The 22,328-nt window shown below is 48.9% G+C and overlaps 1 protein-coding gene across 1 annotated transcript in view; it reads right to left on the bottom strand.

Moving 5' to 3' along the window:
* Positions 1-14,210, bottom strand: part of TGM3 (transglutaminase 3) — a gene marked incomplete at both ends in the record, with an annotated part of 34,495 nt that extends 20,285 nt beyond the window's left edge. Inside the window, 5 exons of the mRNA XM_084246635.1 lie at positions 2,193-2,321; positions 3,411-3,529; positions 4,133-4,375; positions 4,696-4,869; positions 14,204-14,210. Coding sequence (XP_084102761.1) covers positions 2,193-2,321; positions 3,411-3,529; positions 4,133-4,375; positions 4,696-4,869; positions 14,204-14,210 — 672 coding nt within the window. The remainder of the gene's footprint in view (positions 1-2,192; positions 2,322-3,410; positions 3,530-4,132; positions 4,376-4,695; positions 4,870-14,203) is intronic.
* Between the last annotated feature and the right edge of the window lie 8,118 nt (positions 14,211-22,328).

Below are 22,328 nucleotides of genomic sequence, written 5' to 3' on the forward strand. Positions count from 1 at the left end.
ACTTAAGGTGTGATTTTTGTGTAAGACACAGCCACGAGGCAGTGTGAAAGCAGTGGCCTAGGAATCAAGAGACCTGAGTCCCACGGTCCTTTAGATACACGTATTGAAATTCTCATGGATGAAATGATGTGATGGCTAGGATTTATCAAATCTTCTATGGAGGGGGTGGACAAAAATGAAACAAGACTGGCTTTGTGTGGGTCACCTTTACCAGCGTCACCGATGCTGATGGGCATATAGGAGTTCATCATATTTTCCCCTCTACTTTTGTGTGGGCCTGAATTTTTCCACAATGAAAAGGTAAAAGAGAAAAAAGGAGAAACCTGGGTGATAAGTCCACCCTTGCTGCCTGTCAGCTTGCTGACTGTGGGCAAGTCAATTCACCTGTCTTCTTAGTTCTTTACCTTCCAATACAGGGAAAGTGAGAAAAAAGCTCTTAGATTCTTCCGGGAGCCAAGTTTTCAGAGTTTATAAAACTCTGAACAGCATTTTTCCCAAGGGTACAGCATGAGGCTGGGCTGGATCTTCCAGGGCTCTGCCACCTGTCAGCCTGTGAGGCCCACTCCCTGATTTTGTGGGTGTCAAGAAGCGGCAAGGCCTCTGAGAGCCTTCTGGAAACAGAAGAGTCCTTGCCAGGAAAGGCCTACCAGCCTCCCAGGACACAACCATGTGGTGGGGAGCCCAACACCGCCTTCCAGAGGGCTAGGCTGTAATAGCTGCATCAGGCAAGATGAGGCCTCCTCGATGAGGGAAGATCGTGCCTCCTCTCCGTAACCAGCTCCTGAGTCACTGAAGCTCCAGCACAGAAGTGGTAATCAGCAGGGTGATCTCTGGCTGAAAGCTGAGCATTTCAAAGCCCTGCACAGGCCATAATTAGCTCCTGGCCCAGCCCAACCAGGAGGCCTGAAGAGAGCAGCAGGGAGGTGTGGCTGAGGAAATTGGCACCAAGATAAAGTGGTTTGTCCTGAGGCTGAGAGTGAGTCAGCAGCTGCTGGAGCCGGCTGGCCTCCACACCCTCTCCATCAGGGAGGCTCACTTCATAGCGCTATGAACGCCAGCTTCCCTTCACCTTAGCCTTGGCTTCAGTCCCACCCGGCCGGCCACCTGACTCTTCAAGTGGCAGAGTCCCCACTTCCTCTCCTTGTTCTTCTCCGGCCACCCTGGCTTCCACCTGTCTCCGCAGTGTCTCTACATTCCCCTGCCTGCTGACTCCTTGCCCAGTTGTCAGTGGAAGACTCTGCTCTTTCTAGAAGCCCTCTCTGATTACTCCAGCATATTTATCTTGTAGTCGACAGGTTCAAATTTCTTAATACACAACTAGCTCATTAACACGGGTATTCTCTAATCTGAAAGTAAAGAGACTGAGAAATGCCTAGTCCATTAACAACAATTTAAGGACAAGTCTGGGTAATTACTGGGTTTCAGAGAGTTCAAGTTCAAGAATTCTCTGACTATTGGCTTTTTTAATTGGTTAATGTTTGAGCAGGTTGATCCCATGTTTGGACACTCTCCGATGGATGGAGGTGCTCTCTCCACACAGAGTGCAGGGAGATGGGGTCTTGCGGGGTTTTAGGGGTATGTGAGTGTGTGTGTGTGTGTGTGTGTGTGTGTAAGGACAGGACTCGTAAATGGAAGAACTGGGTGAGTAGAAAGGATGGGCAGTTTGAGGCCTTGTCCAGCCTGACTGTGCTGTGAGCAGGCCACCTGCATCCCCAGGGCTTCCTTTTCCCCATCGAGGTCACAGGAAGTCTGGCCTGTTGTCTTCCTGGCCAACATTCTTCCTCTATTTCGTGGAGGGGATGGGGCAAAGCAAAGGAGGGTACCTTCATGCTCACTTGGGAACCTGGCCCCTCCCGCTGGGAGGCCCAGTGATGACCAGTCCCAGGTTGTCATTCTCCAGGAACCAAGGGGACAATTCCCTTGGCATCTGAGAAAGGCCTCACAACACAGTAGAAAGGACTTTGGAGCCAGTTAACTGTCCAGTTCTGCCTCTGCCACTCACTCTCCGTGTGTGCCAGGAAATTCCTTTACCTCTGAGGGGCCGCATGCGCCCCGTGGCCAATGTGGGAATGGTTACAGCGTGGACTACACTCGGAGGCTCCAGTGAGATGGATGCAGAGTCAGGTGCCTGGCCCACAACTGGAGCTAATGCATGCTAACAGCCAGTTATTATGTTTTTCCGATCCACTCACCATTGCACTCATCACCCGGCTGACATATTTGGGGTCGTTTCTGCGGGCCACATCTGTCGCGGGGTCACGGCGGAAATTCAGGCTGTGATCCAAAATCGAGAGGCAAATGTCCAGTATGTTTTCTTCAAACTGTTCAGAATGGAAATCACAGGTTATGGAGAAAGAAGTGATGAGCGGTGCAGACTGATTAAGGGCCCGGGAGCTCCTCTGCTGAGGGCCGGGGACAGTTCGGGTCCTTTCACTTGCGGGCCTCCAGAACTGACAGCTACCAAGTCTCTAACCCTGAAGCCTCATCCGGCCCTCACTGCAGGAGCCAGGTGCTGGTGGCCCTGGAGGCAGTGGCCCTGACCTTCACGGTGGGAACCAGTCACTTTGTCTGTGGGGGCCTCTGTGTCTCCTTTGTGTAATAAGGGCTCAGCCAGCTCATCTCAAAATTCCCATCCAGCTCTGACTGTCATCTTGAGTATGTTATTTAGACTCCCCGGGAACTCATTAGAAAGATAAAATATCTCATTAAAAGAGGGATTTGATGCCCTTTTCACAAAAATAAGACTTATCTTCTCAAATGGAGACCAAGTTCTCTCTTGCTGTAGGGCCTTTGCACTGAGCGGTTCCTTCTGCCTCCAGGCCTTCCCCTCCATGATCCCTATCTAGCTCCCTTGCCTATTTCATGTTTCTGATCAAAAAGCCTTTCCTAACAGAGAGGTGCCCAGGCTTATGCCATCAAAAGTAGCCTGCCTTCCACCCCCAGAGGTGTTCTGTGCCCTTTACCTTTTTCTTCTCTTGTCTTTCTTCCCATGAACATCTGACATAGAATCCAACATATAAAACATACAGCAGACTTGCTCTGGTTAACTACGGAATGGAGCCTGGAGAAGGGCAGGGCAGGTACCTGCCTAGGTGTCCTGTGCAAGGGACCTTATTCTAATGCCTTCATTTATGTCTTAGAAAATGGAAAAGGCGGTGGGGGTGGGGGGCGGTGTCCCTGAAAGGTTTCCAGGCTGAGCACACCTGGGAACTCTGTAGACTCAGAGGCTATGGCTTTGCAAGGCTTATTCATTTCCTGTATCCTTAGTGTGTGCTCCACAGCCTGGCACATAGTAGGTAGTCAGTAAGAGTCTTATGAATGAATGAATAGAAAGCTGTCTCAAGTGGACAGATTTGGGCAATTCCACCTATCTCTAAAGCCAGCTTCTAGGGACCTTATCTGCTATTTACCTGTCCGTAGTTCCATCCAACCATGGAAATTCGATTTGCGCTTCCCACATAGATGATGCCAGCATCTTGCTGAACATACTCCTCTCTCTCAGCTTGGTTACCCATAAAGACGCCATCAGCTATTTGACACAAAAAGCAGATATCAGGGAATAGGATCCTACATAGGACTGTAGAGACCAGTTCTCCTCATTTCTGAGGGTAGACTTGGGGGCTGGAGCAAACCGCACCTGCAGCCCTTCTCTCAATCTCCACCAAGGCTGGGCTATAATGCTGCCAACTCATTTGGGTACTATGAGCTTGAAGGAAAACCTGGGATGACTTGAGGTTCTGAAAATGAGCCCCCAGGAATGAGACTTCAGACAGGAGCAATCTCCATGTTGCAAAATTGTATTGTGGTTATTGTCCCTTATAATTGCACCATACTGTGTAGTGTGTAAAAGCTTATGAGATCTCTGCAACAGTTCCAGAGGAAAGAGCAAGGTGCTCAAGCAATAGGGAGGAATTTTAGGCTCGGGAGGCAGAGGGAATGCCCAGACTCACACAGTTGGGTGAGTGGCAGAGTGGGGATTCTGAGAATGGATTCTGATGACTAGTTTCTGTGTTCTTCCCGCAGCCCGCAAACTTTCCCTAGTCAAGCCTGAGTCTGTGAGGATCATTCCCCCATCTCCCATCCCTGGGCGCTGCTTAGGTAAGTCTGGGAGTGTGAGTGGTTAGGCGCCTACCTTGCAACCAGGGGTTGAAGAGCAATATGAAGGATCCAAATTTCATAGCAGACCTGTTGCCCTGGGAGGAGATCTGAGCATCCAGCGTGTAAAACCCTATGGGCGCATTGACCGGGGAGGAGATGGAGACATTCAGAATGTTGTCCTGGTTGGACACGAGCTGTGCGCTCCAACCACTGCTTCCTGCGCCACCGGAGAGTGGAAACACAGCCTTCGTCCTGGCTGACTCTGAAGGGGCAGGTCCTGTAAAAGAAGACAGAGGACAATGGAAGCCAAGCCTTGCTGAGAAGAATGTGGGGAGCCATCAGCTTCCAGTGCCACTGAGGGGCCCTTTGGGGGACATCATTCAGGGAAGCAGGATGTGACACTGCTGGAAGCAACTAAACAGCCCCTGGAGACCAAATCCCTTGCTCAGACATAGGCAGAAGCTCACATGGGAGTCAGCGGCAGAGCTGGGCTAGAGCTCAGAGCCCAGTGATCCCGGGGTCATTGCCATCACCCCTTAGATGCACAGCCCCATGGGCTACTCAGGTGTGTGTGGGCGCAGGGGGGTGAGCAGGTACCTGTGGAGGTGATGAACTCCAGACTCTCTCCAGAGTCAAGATTTCGGTTCAAGCTGAAGGAAAATGTGAAGGGCTGGCCTCGCCTCAGGATGAGCTGCTTGCTGTAGAACTTGTCTGTGTGATGCGCCTGCCGGTTGGCGCTTATTTGCCAGTTAATATTTTGGGGTTGCAAAGCTGTGAGAGAAAAAAGAGTTGCTCATATCTTGGGAGGCGAGGAATGGTGGAGAGAGGGAAAAAGTGCAAGTCACCAAAAGATCAACTTTGGGGCGGGGCTAAGTCAGGGCAGAACCAAACTTCTAGAAAGAGTCGCATAAAAATCCAAAGACCTTGATGGAGCACGGCAAGCCTCTCACCACCTGGCCGCCTTTGCCCTTTCAGCCCGCTGAGCCTCCCACACACTGCTCCCAGCTTCCTTCCAGACAGCCAGCTGCCATTCGGCCCTCAGGGAACAGGACCCCCAATGCTCAGGGCACAAGCCAGGAGACCTGTGTCACCTGAGTGCCACTTTCTGTCCACTCTTAGTGCCATCCCTAGTGGATGGGACACAAAGAGAACTTCTTCCCTCACATCATTCACCTCGTTTGGTTTACTTTCCTCTCCCTTGGCATCTCCTAGACACACAGTGCCCTCACCACTCCAGTGCCCAGCTGGTTTCTGCACGGTGCCTGTCCTTTGCCTGCAGGGTAGCCTAGGACTCCGGTACTGAGATCACTGATAAGACCCTGAGGACCAACATCTCCCAAGCCAGCCCCTCCCCATCACCGCTTCTCACATGATTGTGGAGCTAAACTGAGGACTTATGAGTGAGTCCATGATGTGGGAGGGGTTTAACCTACTTAAGCCTTTTGAGAGATTTTATTCCTTGAGGTTCTGCTCGGGGCACCATCCACCCAGGCCTCTCAAGCCAAGCTGGCCTCTGTTTTTATGATGAGGCGCATGGTGATGGGATGGGCGGTGCAGCCCCACACCTGGGTGACTCTTGTCTTTATGTGTCTGTCTCATCAGAATGTCCTTCTTGGTTTTATATTCCGATGCCCAGCATATGGCATGATGGCACTAGTACAATTGCATAAGCCAGCGAATGAAGGAATTAAATGAACAAATAAGAAACTAATTTCATGCAATGATCCCTGTGAATACAGGGGAAACTTTAGTCCATAAGGACAGGTGAGTACAGGGTGCTCGTGCAATAAGCATATATGGAGACCCTATTCTTCTTAGCACACTGGGTAAGGACAATGTTGAGGGTATAAAAATACATTAAAAAGCAGTTTTAACCCTCAAAGAGCTTCAGCAGCGGGTAAGGCAAACAAGTGAGAATGAACAATGGAAAGGGTGTATCTGATCTCCTCTCAATAAAAGATACCTGGGAGATTTAGGCAGGAAGGAATCAGAAGGGATCCGAAAAGACTGAAAATGCTGCATCTTAAAGAAGGAGAATTTTGTCAAGTGCAATTGGAATGGCCTGCTTCCCAGCCAGCGGGGAGAGAGGCCCAAGGTAGGGGAGCAGGCGGGATGTTTGGTTATCACAGAAGATAAAGGCAGGGAGAGAGCAAGACTCTAGGCCATACCTGGGGTGGGGAGGGGGTGGGTGTCACCTGCTCTAGGAACTTTGGAGAAAGGACAGATTCATCATAGATACTCTTTCAAGTGAAAGGCAGAGTTTCTGGGGAGGTGAGCCAAAGAGAGGGGGGCTCAGGAGGTGAACTTACCACCAGCTCAGGGTACTAAAGATTCATTCATCAATACATCCGATCATTTGGATACACATAGCTATTATGAGGGTAAATCAATGTTTTTGAACAATCTCAGGGAAAACAAAGCATTCACGCAATCACCAAGTGTCTATTGAATGAAGATAGGACAAAGGGACTAAGGGAGGGAAGAGAGATGGTGGACGTTCCTGTACGTAAATATGGAACGGAGAGAATACAGACGTGGGCCTTCACGTGGCCAGGCAGAGCGCGGCTACTAGATGCCAGCCTCCCTAGGGCGATGGCCCCATCTTTCTAAGCCTCTGCCTCCTGCCAACCATGCTTGTTACCTTCTGTGCATCCCTGCCAGCTGAGACTTGGTAGAGCATTACTCTCTGTCTTGTTTTGCACTCAAAGGAACATATGGCTTCAGATCACATGAGTCTCTCCAGAATTCTCATCCCCCTCCCAAGCCCCAAAAGATGCATGCTTTCCTCTCCCAGGTGGACTCATATTCTAGAGCATGTGCTCCTTGAGAGTGGAAAATGTGTGCCCAGACAGCTTCCACCAAGCACAGGGGAACGAAGAAGGGGTGAGGGATGCTACATCTATAGCTTGCATCTGCCTCCCCTCCAGCAGCCCATGCCCTTTTTCACTCTGCCAAGGTTGTGCTGTAACAGAGGTTGTCCTGTCAGTGGTAGAGGTTGTCCTGTCAATGGTAGAGGTTGCTCCCTTTCATCCCAAAGACCAGTGACTTTCCCAGGGGGGAAATGAGACAGAGAAAACTGAGCTCCTGGGTGCCTTAGGCTCAGAGCCACCGGAAGGAGTGAGGGGCATTTTGCCTGTCTCACTTGTGGCCTCGGGTCACTGCGATGATCCCCACTGACACTCCCAACACCAAACATGAGCCCCATTCAGCATGAGGAGACTTGTTCCCCAATAGGGTCCTAGTGGGATGCACAAGGTTTCCCTGAGCTGGAGGGTGAGGAGCAGCAGGAATCTTATTTGTCGCCAGCCTACTGTAAGTCAACTGCAGCTAATAGTATTCAAGGCATTTAACACACTAACTTGATTGATGATTTCTTATGGAAACTGAAAACCAACACTTGGAGAGTTAAATATCCTATTTGTGGTCATATTATCTTATATCAATAGTTGGCAGAACCAGAATTCTCAACACAAGTCTAGCTGGCATTCCCCTGTTGCCGTGGTCCCTAGATCATCCTAGAATGGGGATCCAGGCAGGACCTTCAGTCCTGCTGACTAGCAGCCACTCTCCATCCCCCCTAACTGTAGCCCCTAACCTGTTCTCTGTGCCCATGGATTTGCTTATTCTGGACATTTCACCTGGATGGACTTGCTTAAATATGTGAGCTTTAGGGCCGGCTTCTTTGACTTACATTGTTTCAAGGTTCATCCATGTGGCATTTATTGGTACATTGTTCATGCATTTTTTATGAGCAAATAATATTTGATCATGTGGCTATGTCATATTTTGGTTGATAAAGCAATGGTTTTGCCCATACAACAGCTGAGGGGCATTTAGCTTGTTTTTACCTTTGGCCTCTTGTGCTGTTGTGAATACCCACAAGCAACCATTTGTACCCTGATTTCCATTCTTTTGAAATTTCAATTATTTAAAAAAAAATTTTGACAAATGCCTTTAGCCTGCATATTGCCCTCTTTTTCCATCCTGCTGCCTGAGTGTGGGTCTGATGTGGACAGAGCTCCAGGCCATACCCTCGGGACATGGAGTGGGGAACTGGGCAGAATCCAGCCCCTGGGAATGGCTGCCTCGTCTGCCAGGAAGTGCCTCCATGCAGACCGGCTGTGTAAGGAAGGTCTTGTTACTTGGAGGTTCACTGTCATTCACAGACAAACCTAGTCACGGATACATGACTTGGCGCCCTCGCCACAGAGTGCGCCGTGGGCAGGGGTGACGTGCAAAGTGCAGAGCAGCTTCCAGACGGTGAAGGGGGTCACTAGTCAGCCGTCTCGGTCCTTATCAGCTTGGTTCTGTCGTGAATCACCCCAGCAGACTCTGGCTGAGTGTGACGAGGTTTGCAGGTGTGTGATTGGGGTTTTCACCTCCTGTCTGGGAAGACCACACCACAGAGCTGCTGGCAGGTGGGCCAACATGACACACAGTTACTCCAGCGGGTGGGGCTGGTTTCCCTGCCTGCCCACACTCTTCCAGGTGACCCTTCTCTAGACAAAGACATTTTTATCTCACAGATTTCCGGAGACACTTGGGGCTGATAAAATACTGAAATACTCTACCCAGTGTCTTCAGGCTTTTTGGGACAGAGACCACCTTAACAAGTACAGTCTGCACAGTGTTGAAGCACAGGGTCGCTAAGTGGCCCAGACTTTCACAAAATAATATTCGACCTGACTATATATAATGTACTGATTATTTTCTCTTTCTACTTCATATTAAAAAAATTGCTGGTCACTATCCACTAAACTGATTTCACAACCTGCTAATGGGTGGCAACTGGCCACTGGGAAAGACTGATGTAATCCCACATGCCCACGTTACAGGGAGGAAAACAGAAGCCATCTGCTGAGTTCAGAGAGCAGTTCAGAAGCAGCATTTGGCCCCGAAACTGGATCTTAGGTCCTGGCGGCTGAGGGATGTCGTTCCCACCTGCTGCCCCTCCCCTCCGGGCACAAGGAGGTCTCCAGTCCTGGCCTCCTCGTCCCCTCTGCTGGCTCCAAGAACACAGGTGCTTTGCTCTCGCACTCACCTCTCTCTCTCTCTCTCTCTCTCTCTCTCTCTCTCTCTCTCTCTCCCCTGCCCCGCCTCCTGGGCCTTTTCCCTGACATTCAGATATTTTCTATCCCTGTACAGCATGGTGGTCCAATTGCTTGGCATCCAGGTCATAGGAAGATGGCAGAAGTGGGGGTGGGGGGTCCTGGGGCAGCTGAGGGAAGGGCTGGTGGGTTCCTGGGATGAAGGGGAAGGAGCCCTGAGCAGCTTGGGCCAGAGACTCAGTGTCTTTGGATGACACTTCCCCACCTGTAGAAAGGAGATCGTGAGACCTGAACATACTCCTCTCTTGTGGGGCTCTTTTTGGGTTCCAACAGGTACCCGCCCCTAGCAGCTGGGCCCCCAGAGGTTGGAAGTGGGGAGACAAGTGCCTTGGGGTCCCCTACATAATGGCCAAAGCACGTAGGACAGAGAAGCTGTGAGCGTTTTATGGGCTGCCATCGAGGCCCTCGGAGGTGCGGGCGCTGTGTTAAGCACTTTACCTGCACGATGTCCTTTAGTAGTTACACACCCTAGAGTGCTGGAACTCCCTTTTCACTGAAGGGAGATTGGGAGGTTGCTCAGGTGACATCACTGGCCAAATATCACTTGCTCACGCAAAGCCTGGACCCCGGCCCAGACTGCGAGCCAGTTCGGCCTCACCACATGGACTCCACTGCCACAGTCAAGGTGGTTGTGGTGATGGTGACTTAGGCACAGTTCCAGGAAGCTGCCAGGGAGAAAGGGACACCCCTAGCCTACTGCCTGCCTCGATACTACCCGGCCAGGGAGACGCAGAGAAGGAAGGAGGACCTCTCTGTGCACTTCGTTTCAAAGACAGGTGTGATATCTGAGGCCAGAGAATCGCACGCAAGAGTCACCGGTAGAGTGTGAGTTTTGCCTGAGCCCCATCATGGACCAATTAAATGAGAGCCTCTGGGATCTCTGGGCACGGCTCCGGGTTGGGGACGGCTTACAGTAGCCCCCCTTACCCACAATTATGCTTTCTGAGGTTTCCGTTCCGCTGTCCACCATGATATACAACTGCGCAACAGACATTTTGAGGAGACCACATCCACGTGTGACTTTCATTACAGTGTCTTCTTAGAACGGTGCTGCCTTATGATTGGTTGTTATTGTTACTATCTTACTGTGCCTAATTTATAAAGTCAACTTTACCCTCAGTATGTATGTTTAGGAGAAAATAGTACTTATAGGGAGGCTTCAGGCACCCACTGGGGGTCTTGGAATGTCCCCTCTCCAAAGAGGGAATGACTGTGCTTTATCTAACGCTCTCCTGGTGGTTCCCATAAGCAGCTGAGACAGAACCACCACCTTACACTTTCCAGAGCTCCTTCACCTTATCTCACTGGAGCCACCTGGCAGCTCTGGGAGGGAAGTCGGGGTGGGGAGGGGACCCTGTCTTCTTTTTACCAAGGAGGAAAATCAGTCTCAGGGAGAGAAATGCAGATTCTTTCCAACATCCCCTTCCAAACACCCTGGGGTGTGTTCGCTCACTCCTAAGAGATAAGGAGGCATTTCCTATCAGCGCACACCCCAGGCCTGAATGTGGGCCCTGGGGAGGAGGTTGGCTGCTCCCTCGGGGGAGTGTGCACAGCCAGCAGGGTGGAGGCAGAACTGAGAAGGTGAGCAGTCTCAGAGCTGGGGACTTGGAACCCTGTGAGAGGCCTGATGAGGGGGCGAGGGTGGTGGGGAGGCCCTCAGTGGTACTGGTCCCCGTGGGAATCATTCTTGATTAGGGAATGGACTTCATCTCACAGGGCTTTTCTTCAGATCCCCAAGGCAAGGAGAAAACAGGCAGATGAAAGAAGTTTCCAAGTAATAATCTGTGCAGACTGAGCACCGATGAGGTGGATAACCCTATTTTAAAGATGAGGAAACTGAGACCACAGGTTAAGAAATCTGACCAAGATCATTCAACAGGTAGGGACAATGCTGAGTCAATCCAGTGAGTCTCAGAACATGCACTGGTGCCCTTTGACTCCTCTGCCTCTGTAGGCAATCCTAGGTGGCAGCTGAATCACGGGCAGCCCTGGCCCAGGTGGGGCACAGCTGCCAGGTCTGTGTCTGCAGAACAGGGAGCAGCCGCACCCCAGGTGAAAGAAGTGCACTGGGCTAGGCAGAGAAGAGGCAGCTCATTCTCATCTCAAAGGCCAGGTAGCTGGAGCCCTAGTTTCTGAGCCAGAGGGGTGGTCTGTGGAGAATGCAGAGAGAATGCAGGTCAGAGAGAGGCTCTGGGCCAGCTGGCTGGAGAGAAGAGTTGCCCTGTGCATGGGGAGCCCAGCATATTCTTGGAGATTCACAGAGAGGGAGGGGCCCGGGAGAAGTTCCTGACCACTTCCGCAGGAGAAAGAGCTGCAGCTGTCCTAACTCCTGGACAACATGCCTTGTGACAGACCCACAGCCCAGAACATCACAGACCCTCTGCAGATTAGGGTATGAAGGCAAGAAAGCAAGTCCCAGAAGCCAGGGCCAGTGCTTTACCCAGTGAAGTAGTTGGCCAGAAAGCTCACACCCTGGCTGGACAGCAGGTCCCTAGAACAGCGGTTCTGACCTCCATGGCTCAGGTGTGTACCCCAAGGTCTGTGATCTGGGGCCTCCAAGTGTCTTGGGGGCTGGGGCTCAAGGCTTCCCCCCCTCATTGGGCTCAATGTCTGTGTCTTGTCCACTCTGGGCCACCAGCAGAGGATGCTGTCCACTCCCTGCAGAATGTAGACAGGCCTCTTTCTACCACCAGCAGCTCCCCCCAACCCCCACAGCCCAGCTGCCCCCTCCAGCAGGAGGCAGAATCACTGGACCCTTGTTGATTCCAACAAGAACCCTAAATTAGGAGCTGGACACAGGCCTCTCACAGCTACGCACATAGGATAGTTCCCTCAGTCACATCTGTCCACAGACCCACATTTTTTTCCCTCTTCCCTCTGCCTGGAACACACCTTGTCCCACAAAAGACCTCCCGGCCAAATCCAACTCAAGGTCCATGACCATGTGCCATCTGCGCCCTGCGGTCTTCTGTATCCCAAATCCTAGCCAAGGTTCATCTCCTTCTCCTGTTGGTTTGCGCCTGTCATACAGTCTGGGGACAGTGCACTCTGTAGGCCACTTGCCTATGAGGTAGTGTCACTAAGCGCCATCTGATTTTGAGTCCCCAGAGGCCACAGCTCCTCATCTCTGTGTCCCCCTCGATGCCTCACACGGCTTCTTTCTCGAGGGTCAGATTCGTAACGTCACTCACTCGAGAAACAGTTACTGTGCTCGTCCTGCTTGCAAAGCTAGGAGCTGCGCCTGTGGCAATTAAGAGAGTGAAGGTATTTACTTGTTTCTTCCCCGCCTTCTTAAAACTGACTTTCTCCCAGCAGGTGATTGTCCGCATTCTGTTGTCCTCTGAACATCTCTGGTTGATGAAATGTTGAACTCTAACCACTTAGTGTCTGCCAGGCATGGACACAGCTCCTAAATTAGGAGCTGGACACAGGCCTCTCACAGCTATGCACATAGGATAGTTCCCTCAGTCACATCTGTCCACAGACCCACATTTTTTCCCCCCTTCCCTCTGCCTGGAACACACCTTGTCCCACAAAAGACCTCCCAGCCAAATCCAACTCAAGGTCCGTGTCCCAGGCATGGACACACTGGGGCTCTCAGGATGTCAGATGGGGCTCAGGGGAGCAGGTTATTCTTGGGCCCACTGTAGAGGCCCCAGAGTGATATGACTGCACCGCGCCCGGCTCTCTGGCTCTCATATCCCTGCTCCCTCTCCTGGAGAGAGCACTGTCAGTCCTGGAAGGAGCCTGAAAGTCCTTTAATTTCAAGCCCTTCATCCTGATATTAGGAACCTGCAGCCTAGAAGCATTAGCAGCTGGAGACAGTTCACATGAGAAACCAGGCTCAGCGTTGCTTTCCTGTGTGGCGGATGTCACAGGCACTCGTGAGCGTCCCGCTCTGCACTCTAGACACAGTGGACAGGACACTGTGGAGACCTCGTCTGGACTCTGCTACCAACTCTGCGTGACCCCTGTAAGTCACTGCTCCTTCCTGCACCTCCTCCTCCTTCGGGAGGGAGGGAGACTGGGGGGCGGCAGCTGACATCCCACTTGCTCTCGGGAGCCAAAACTCCTCTTCCTAGAAACCCTGCAAAGCTGCTTGTTCACAGGAGGAAATGGGGGCGGCTTTGCAACTACCTTGTCTCGATCTTCATGATTTCGGAAGTCACCAGCGCTTGCCTTTTGCATCTTGCTCAGCTATTTCTTTAGCAAACCTTCCTGCGGTCCTGACCGCCATTCACAATATTTTACAGGTTTGACTCATGCCTTGTTTGGGTTTGGCGTCGCTGTCAACCCACGAGGCCGAGCACCTCGACAAGCAATAATTAGCATGGTTCTTAGCAGGGGCCCTGTCTAACCAGAGCCCGAATCCTCGACAGTGACCGCAGAGATAAAGCACCTGCGCTTCTTATTGTTCTTTCTCCCCCCCCTTCCGGTGCTGCTGGTAGGGATGGTCTGGGGCACACCTGCTCCTTCTGGAGATTTCAGCTCATCAAGCCACTTCAAAGAGCCTGCCGGCGCCTCCTGACGTGCAGTTTACTTAGGAGCATTCCAGCGCTGCTGATGGCTTCCTTTAAATCAACTTACACGCTGTCACTTTCTCACTCCCTTGTGGTTCTGAGATGTGCTTTTTTTTTGCCTGTGTTACTGACAGCTGAGTACAACATCATTGAGAAACACGGGAGGCAGGTACCAACTGGCTGGACAGGGCCAAGCTTGCCCATCTGTCTAAGGGGACACGACCTCCAACCACGTGGAATACCTGCCCATTACTCACAACCACATTCCAAGCCTCTTTTTCTACCCCAGGACCATGACAGAGGTCTAGGCAGTCACGGAGCGCAAGGTGCCTCTGAATACAACCTTAAAATACTAAGCTCCAGCGTTCAGAGCCCCAAGGCAGCTGTGCCAGGCCGACACTCTGGCCTCTCCAGCTGGCTCAGGAACAGCATGGGCTTCCAGCAAGGAAGATGGTACAGAAGATGCCACGCACTCACCAGCCATGGTTCGCCTGCCTCTGCCTCTTCTCCGGGCTGTGTCAGAATGGCACGGACAGTATGGGGAGACAGGCTTGCCGGGGATCGCCTTACCATTTATAGAAGCCTCTCCTACACACCCCAATTAGAAATTCTAATGAGGTGGGCGAGGCACCAGGTCATTCCTGTAGTGCTTGTAAACGTTTCACTTACGACATACTTGTCACCCAATGGAAGGTCACCCTGCTTGTGCAAGACCAGGTGGGGGAGAACAGAGGAGATAAGAAAAAACGTAGAGTTCATTTTTATGATTTCTTTCCCCAAAGATGACAATCGCCTGGATGGTAAGCATTAAAAATGATTTTAAAATGATGACATGCTTTTCTTGAAGTATCCTGTCCAGAACTGCTGCTGAGAAGTTCTGTGGGTCGGAGAAATGTCTCAGTAGAATTTAGAATCAGAAAATTGCTTAGTCCTTTTTCATTACACACACTCCTAGCAATGTTTTGCACATGCACAGGGTGTGGGATGCTCACACGGCTCAGTCGTTCAGGGTTGCAGTGCAGCAAAAAGAATGTTTGATTTGGAGTTGGAAGTCCCCAGTGACACCGCTGGCTGGGCCCTGGATCGGCCATGCCTACCCCTCAGAGCCTTGTCTGTGACTGGGAACAATCATGCCGCCCTCCTCTGCTGGCAGTGGGAATGATCAGATGAGGTGATGCAAGTGGAAAGTGATGCAAGTGGATGTACCATGATGGGTTAAGTCCAGATATCATCAGGAATTGAACATCAGTTTGATTCCAGATTGGGGCAAACTGCTCTTTTTTAATGAATCATTGAAGACAGACTGTGAATGTGTAATTACATGGTTTCATCCCGATTCTGCTACGTGCTCTCTATAAGACCGGAGGGCAAGCCATGCACCTTCTCTAACCCCAGGTTGTACGAAGGTTAAAAAGAAGAAGGGAGTGAGGACTCTGGCATTCTAGAGTTTTTGTTTGGTTATTGTTTTTAAGGGAATATATCTTTCAAAAGATCCTATTGTAAATATTTCTAAGTATTAAAATTTCCTATGATAGATCAGGGATTTAAACAGCAAAAATCAGTTTCCTATTTACAATTGCCCAAAGCTGGAGACAACCTAAGTGCCCAATGACAGATGCGTGGCTAAAGAAGATGTAGTATAGATGCACAATGGGATACTACTCAGCTATATATAAATATATGTAAAAGATGAAATCCTGCCATTTGCAACAATATGGATGGACCTAGAGGGATTGATGCTGAGTGAAATAAATCAGATGGAGAAAGAAAAACACCATATGATTTTACTCATCTGTGGCACATAGAGAAACAAAACAAACAAACTAAATAAAATAAAGATAATCTTTTAGGCTATAAAATAATAATAAAATCAACAATAATGATAATGATAATTCAGATTTATGATGGAGCAGGCATTTCTCAAGGCTCTCCCAGGAGCTGGAGTGGGGATGATGTTAGGTCTTCAGGGAGAAGGAAAGGCAGGTGGGCTGGGACAAAGGACTCGATGTCCTCTCTGTCCTCTGGGTCCCCACAGCATTTCTGTACATTTCAGAACCTCTGTTATCACATGTGTCTCACACCCTGGAATTGTTTGCTTGTCTGCTCCCATTCCCTAGGCTGAATTCTTTGAAGGCACAGCCTGCACATTATTCATATCTTCTCAGACCCTAGCACAACTGCACGAGCACAGCTGCTTCTGAATAAGTGAATCAATCACCATCAAGATGGGACTAACAATCACCGTCAATCCCGTAGGCAGGTAAAGCTCTTCACATAGATCTCTCTTTCCAGTCTTCCCATCAACCTATGACACAGGTACTCTGATCATTGCTATTTTACAGGGGGATGAAATGGGTTAACCTGATTCTATGCAACTATGGTAATCAAACCCACCTATTGTTGAGTGACCCCAGAATCAGTGTGCTTGACCTTGAGGTTGGCTGTGTAACTGAAGTGGGACCTCAGCCTTTCCCAGACCTCTGGTGGCTTCAAGAGAGGTGGCTCTGACCATGCTTTCCAGAATGTGATCTCTGTTGGCTGGGGTAAGAGCAGAGGGTGGAAGGGATACAGCAAAGAGTGCTGGACCCTGAGGCCTTGGCTCTGCCATGGGATTTACGGCTGCTGAAGATTTCACAACACGTGTGTGACTCTGGGCAGGGTCCTTGTAATGCCTGGTTGGTGATGCCAGAAGCCCCAAAACTGTGAGCAGAATAGGATGGATGGCAACTGTGAGCAAAATAGGATGGATGGCAACTGTGAGCAAAATAGGATGGATGGCTGTGGAAGCACTCCCCAGGCTCTCAGTGTGGCATAAACATAATAACAAGAGTATTATTATTGTTCTTGTTGTTTGTCCCTGGGCGTTGCTTTCTTGGGCAGCCAGCAGGTGGGGCAGGGAGGAGTACTGCCTTTGGAGAGGAATCCCGAAGTCCCCCAGACATGGGTCCAAATTTTGGCCCTGCCAAGTCCTCTCCCCTCTCATACTGAGGCTTAATCAGTGTGAGAATTAGAGGAGCTGATGAATATGAAGTGCTTAGTCCCTCTGGCACAGCCAGGGTGATGAGTTGTATGAATATTAGTAGTGGTCTTATTTTCCTCGAACCCCATATTCCTGAGCGTTGCAGATTTTGCAATGCAGCCCACAGATGTGGCCATGGTCTGGCTGCTGGTCTTCCATAGAAGAGCCTGTAGTTGACCAGTTGTCCCCAGGATAGTGGGGTAGCAAGGTGCCCAAGTTGGATTCAAAAGATCCCATTGGAAACCAGACTCTATGGCTGGCCCTCTGTGTGACTGTGGTGGAGCCTTTCACTTCTGTGACCCTCAGTTTGCTGCTTAGCCTAGCCACACACCTCCCAGGGCTGCGGTGAGACACAAAACCACTAAGTTGTAGATATTGCGCTCCTCTGTACATGGGATGGGTTTGCACTGTTTCCCCTCAACTCCTCCCTGCTGTACCTGTCTCTGTAGCCTGTAACTGCACAGCCCTGGGCCCCTGTCTCTGTTACTCCACCACCCTGGCAGGAGTTTACCTTGAGTTGACTTAATATTAGCTGTTGGCAGATTGCGCCAAGGATGCAGACGCAGCCCCAGTCTGCAGGCGGGCCATAATTTGCACGCTATGTCACAATTTCAGCTAAATGATTTTCAACTCCTAGGTGGAGTCACCCAGCTACATGCAGGATGAAATTCCTGCTTGGCCACACTCTGCTTCTCAAACCCCAGCTAAGATAGAGCATGTAAATATGGGCTTTTAAAAAAAGGAGACTTGAATCGATCATTTGCCTGGTTTTCTCCCTCTAATTAAGGGATTTGGGGTTGCTGAAGATTTCACAACATGTCTGGAGGCAGAGGATCTTCTGAGAAGCCATCCAGCCCAGACTTTCTCCCTGCAAGAGAAGCCCCTTTCCTGAAAAATTTCTCTTGAAAACTTCAATGACAGTGGCAATTCTGGGGTGACCCTCTTTAAGGCACATCTTCCCCATTTTAGCTCCGAAGGACAGGAAATTTGTCTATGTCCATCAGTCTCTGTGCCGGGGGCACACAGTGGGCTCTCCGTGAACTCAAGTTAAAGTAAAATGAAAGGACAAGAAAGTTCTTCATTTAAACTGAAAATTTGTCTCCCTAGAGCTTCTACCCATTGATCCTCACTGCCTCTCCTCCAAATGGTCACTGAACACATGGGACCTGTTTCCTCCTTCACCAGAGGATCGTGTTCTCTCCAGAGTCTAGCAAACACCTCTCTTTCCCCAAAGGTTTTCTCTTTTCCAATTAAACATCAGTTTGTTCAACTATTCCCAATGAGTCATGACTTGGAGGCCTCTCACCATCTTGGTGCACCCCATCACTCCCTTCCTCTGGAAGCTTCGGTGGCTTCCTATGGCCTAATACAGCCTCTATCCCTTAGTTTGGCATTCGAGGCCCTCCAATATATGTTCAACCTAAATTCCATTGTTTCTCTTCTACTCCTACATGAACTCTCCTATGCTGCAAAACCTGTCTAATCATTCTTCCTGGAAACCAACGTCACTGTCCCTGCCTCTATACCTGTTTTTTAAATGCCCCTACCTGGAACACAGTTCCTATTCCTTATATATTCAGATCTTGTCATCACCAAGGCCCATGTCTCGCACCTCCTCCTCATCACTGCAGTGGGTTGTAGAAAGAGGGTTTTCCATGAAGTTAGCAAACCTAGGCTGAGGTCTCAGTGATGCATGATAACTGCAAATCACTTAACCTCTCTGAACCCAGGGCTTCTCCCTTAAAAAAGGGGTACATGAAACCCTCAGGACATTCTGAAGAATCATGAAATAACAGAAATAAAAACCCTTTGTAAAGGACAAGGTGGGTCCACTTCCCCACTCCAAGCCTCCTGAACAGGCATGTCATTCATCTGACACTTGAGGATGCACCTTCTGAGCCCACGGGGCTATTTCCTTGGGAGGGGGTGTGGTGTCTACAGGGCAAGCCACCCTCTCTGACGCCAGACTCTGCACTGGTTCACGTCAGTTTTTAAGCCTCACGATGACCCTCTTAGGAAAATATTATGATTCTGGGTTTTATTCATAGCAAAAATTTTAAAGACTGTTTTATTCTTTTTTGAGATATAATTGACAGGTCACATTGTGTAAGTTTAAAGTGTACAATGTGTTGAATTGATACATACATATATTGCAATATGGCTATCACCATGCATTAGGTAACACCTCTAGAACATCCTATGATTGTTTGTGTTTTGTGGTGACAACACTTAAGATCTAGTCGCTTAGGAACTTTGATGTATGTAAAATAGTGTCATTGACTGTAATCACTCTGTGAGTATTAGAGCTGCAGAACTTATTCATCTTCTAACTGCAAGTTTGAAGCATGGGAAATTGTGTGTGTGTCCATGTGTGTGCGTGTGTGTGTGTGTGTGCGCATCCATTAGTCCATGAGTTTTTTCTTTATTGAGGTGTTACTATTCTGCGTTATAGATCAGAAACCAGAGGCTGAGAGAGGCTAAGTTCATTGACAAAGTGACACAGCTAGCAGGCACCCCAGGATCAGAACTCAGGAGCAGAGACCTGTCTACACTGTGCTGACCCTGACGAATCCGCCAGGTTAGCCAAACCTGGGCCATTATCTCTGGAGACTGTGGCCCTCATGTGGGTGATGATGACCCAAATAATTCTGGGCTGGACATGAAGGCAGTGTCCTTCTGGGACAAATAGCAGAAACTCAACTTCCATTTGTTTCACCCCAGTTATCCAGATCACTCCTCCCCAAGCAAACAAAACCAGCAAAACCTTGAAGGAAGGGTAACATGGCAGCATTTTCTTATCACAGGCCTGCTGTCCGAGGTGTGTCAGCACAGAGAAGCACCTGGGCCTTGTGAAGAGCACTGGGGAGCACTGGAGCTCTTATTAAAGGTCAGAAACTGATAGAGCTTCCATATGATCCAGCAATTCCACTCCTAAGTATTTACCCAAAGGACACAGAAACATCAATTCCAAAGAACACCTGCACCCCTATGTTTATAGCAGCACTGTTTACAATAGCTAAGCTTTGGAAACAACCCAAATGCCCAAAAATAGATGACTGGATCAAGAAGATGTGGTACATATATACCATGGAATATTACTCAGCAATCAAAGAAGATAAAATCATGCAATTTGCAGCAGCATGGATGGCGCTGGAAGGGATCATGCTCAGCGAAATAAGCCAGAAAGAAAAAGAAAAATACCGGATGGTCTCACTCATAGCAGGAATCTAGAAAACTTGAATAAGGGACCAGGAAAATGAATAACTATAAGAAAGTGAAAATCAAAATCAACAAAAAACTATGAACCAGAGACACTTTTAGGGGGGCGGGGGCGGGAGGGGAGGGATTGGGGTCAGAATGGGGGGGGGCTGCAATTGTATGGGGAATATAAAAATAAAATTTATTATTTAAAAAAAATTAAAAAAAAAAAAAGGTCAGAAACTGATAAAGGCTAAAGAGAGGTAACGACTACTCCCAGAAAGAATGAGAGGAAGAGATGGATATCCCTGATGGAGTTAAAGCAGAGTTCTTCACTGAGGAAGAGGCCTTTCAGGCACATCCTAAGGGACAAGTCCATAGAGAAAGATGGTCCAGGCAGGAGAATGAATGGGGGGAAGTTGGCAGCCTCCTGGTAAGAGACTGTGGATGAGTTTCTCTGGAGCACACAGTGCGTGAGGACCAGGGCCTGGGCCCGAGAAACCTTGACCAGAATGAGAACTTTAATCCTGGGTATGAGGAAGCCACAGAAATGGGCAGTCCCATTCCTGCTGTGTCTGAGGCTTCCTGTTGGAAGGCCTGGTGCTCTCTGCCAAGCTGTCACTCAGCCACTTGTGAGCACGCAGAGGAAACACCACAAGGAGAGGAGAGGAAACCACAGCCCACCAGGTGCAGGCTCCCTGGTCACGACCTGGGAGGCCAAGGGGTGGTTTGCCTGAGGTGAGCAGGAAGAGCATGCTTGAGGACCATGGGTAGGGCAGGGCACCTGCGGTGTCACCTCCCAGAAAAGAAACAACCCATCCAACCCCTTCTTTTTACAGAGGAGGAAACTGAGGCCTTCAGAGAAATGGTTTGCATAAGGTCTCAGAATAACTGACCTGAATCCAAAGCCCAGAGACTATAGAGGGGTCATTTTGTTCAACGTTCTGGCAACACTGAGGCTCTGACCATCCAGAACTAGAATGAGGGCACCCTGCTGTCCCTACTCACTCTTTTTCCCACCTGTCCTCACACACTTTTCTTCCTACCAAGCCGTTTCAGTCACTGACTTTCTTTCAGTTGAGAGACCCATCCTAGAAAGGCCAAAGCGGTCAGGCGTGCAAGATTAGGGAAAATCTTCTCAGCATTACCAGTAACAGTAAATATAACATGTGTACAATGACCACGGAGCCTGCTTTCATAGTCGCCATCTCCCGTGATCCTTACGGGCTCTGGGAGGCAGATTTTAGTACAACAGCCACGTTACAGGGGAGGATACGGACCCCCAGAGAGGCTGCCTGCCTGAGCAGAAGCCAGACGCAATCTAAATCTCCGGATTCCAAAAGTCATGCTCCTTCTCCACCTCATGTCCATCCAATAAATAGGTTTCAGGAAAAAGTGTGTTCAAAATCACATGTGCCAGACGCTCTAAGGCAACTTGTACATACAGTGCTTTGTCTTATTTTTTGCCATCTTTATAACATAAAGCCACTTGACTATAAATAGGATGTAGGAGGAAACCCAAGGGCTTGAGAAGGGGTAAGAGGAATGAAGAATTTCTTCTGGCTTACATTCATCCACTCACCCAGCATTTATTATGTCTGCTGTGTGTAAGATTCTCTTTAAACATTTTGAGAACCCAGAAACCCAGTCTCTGTGGATCTTTTGCGAAATTAAAAAAAGGAACCTGTTTTATGAAGGGCAATTTGTACCCAGACTGTGAAAGTGTACATATACAAATGTATGTAACAGGATGCTCCATAATATTTGTTAATTAAAGGAAGGATTTGGGTGGAAATGTTAATATTCAGAAAGGAAATTCATTAAATATACTATGTAGATATTTCAAAGGACGCTGTAGATATTTAAGTATTTGACATTGAAAGATGTTCATGGTAGTGAAAAGAAAAATGGTAAGAATAAGCATATTTAAACATATGTAAATATGGTACATACACACATATTTGCTCTCACAGAAAAAAATCTAGTATATTTAGTACATAGAAAGTTATTAATATAGAGATATGGCTGGCATGGTGTAACTAAAAGACAATGTTGATTCTTTATGCACTTCTGTATTCTCTCAATCTTTTGCAATGAACACACTTTTATCATCAGATGATACTTCCACTTTTGAAAAATGACCTTATCACAGAAAGATGTTAATGATATAAAGTAATGTAAAAGTAGATTTTAAAACTTTACAAGATCATCCAGTTTTGATATATTCTTATAGCAATGTAGGAATCCTTAAAGCCTAGAATGTTGCACAAGAAAACACAAATGGTTTGTAGTCTCTGTTTTTTTTTTTTTTGCTGTGTTGTCTGATACCTATAAGGAAAATGCATAAATTATATAACAAGAAAGAAAAAATGTTTTCTTTTTCCT

The sequence above is a fragment of the Talpa europaea genome, assembly GCF_964194135.1.
Source record: "Talpa europaea genome assembly, chromosome: 11".
NCBI classification, from domain to species: domain Eukaryota; kingdom Metazoa; phylum Chordata; class Mammalia; order Eulipotyphla; family Talpidae; genus Talpa; species Talpa europaea.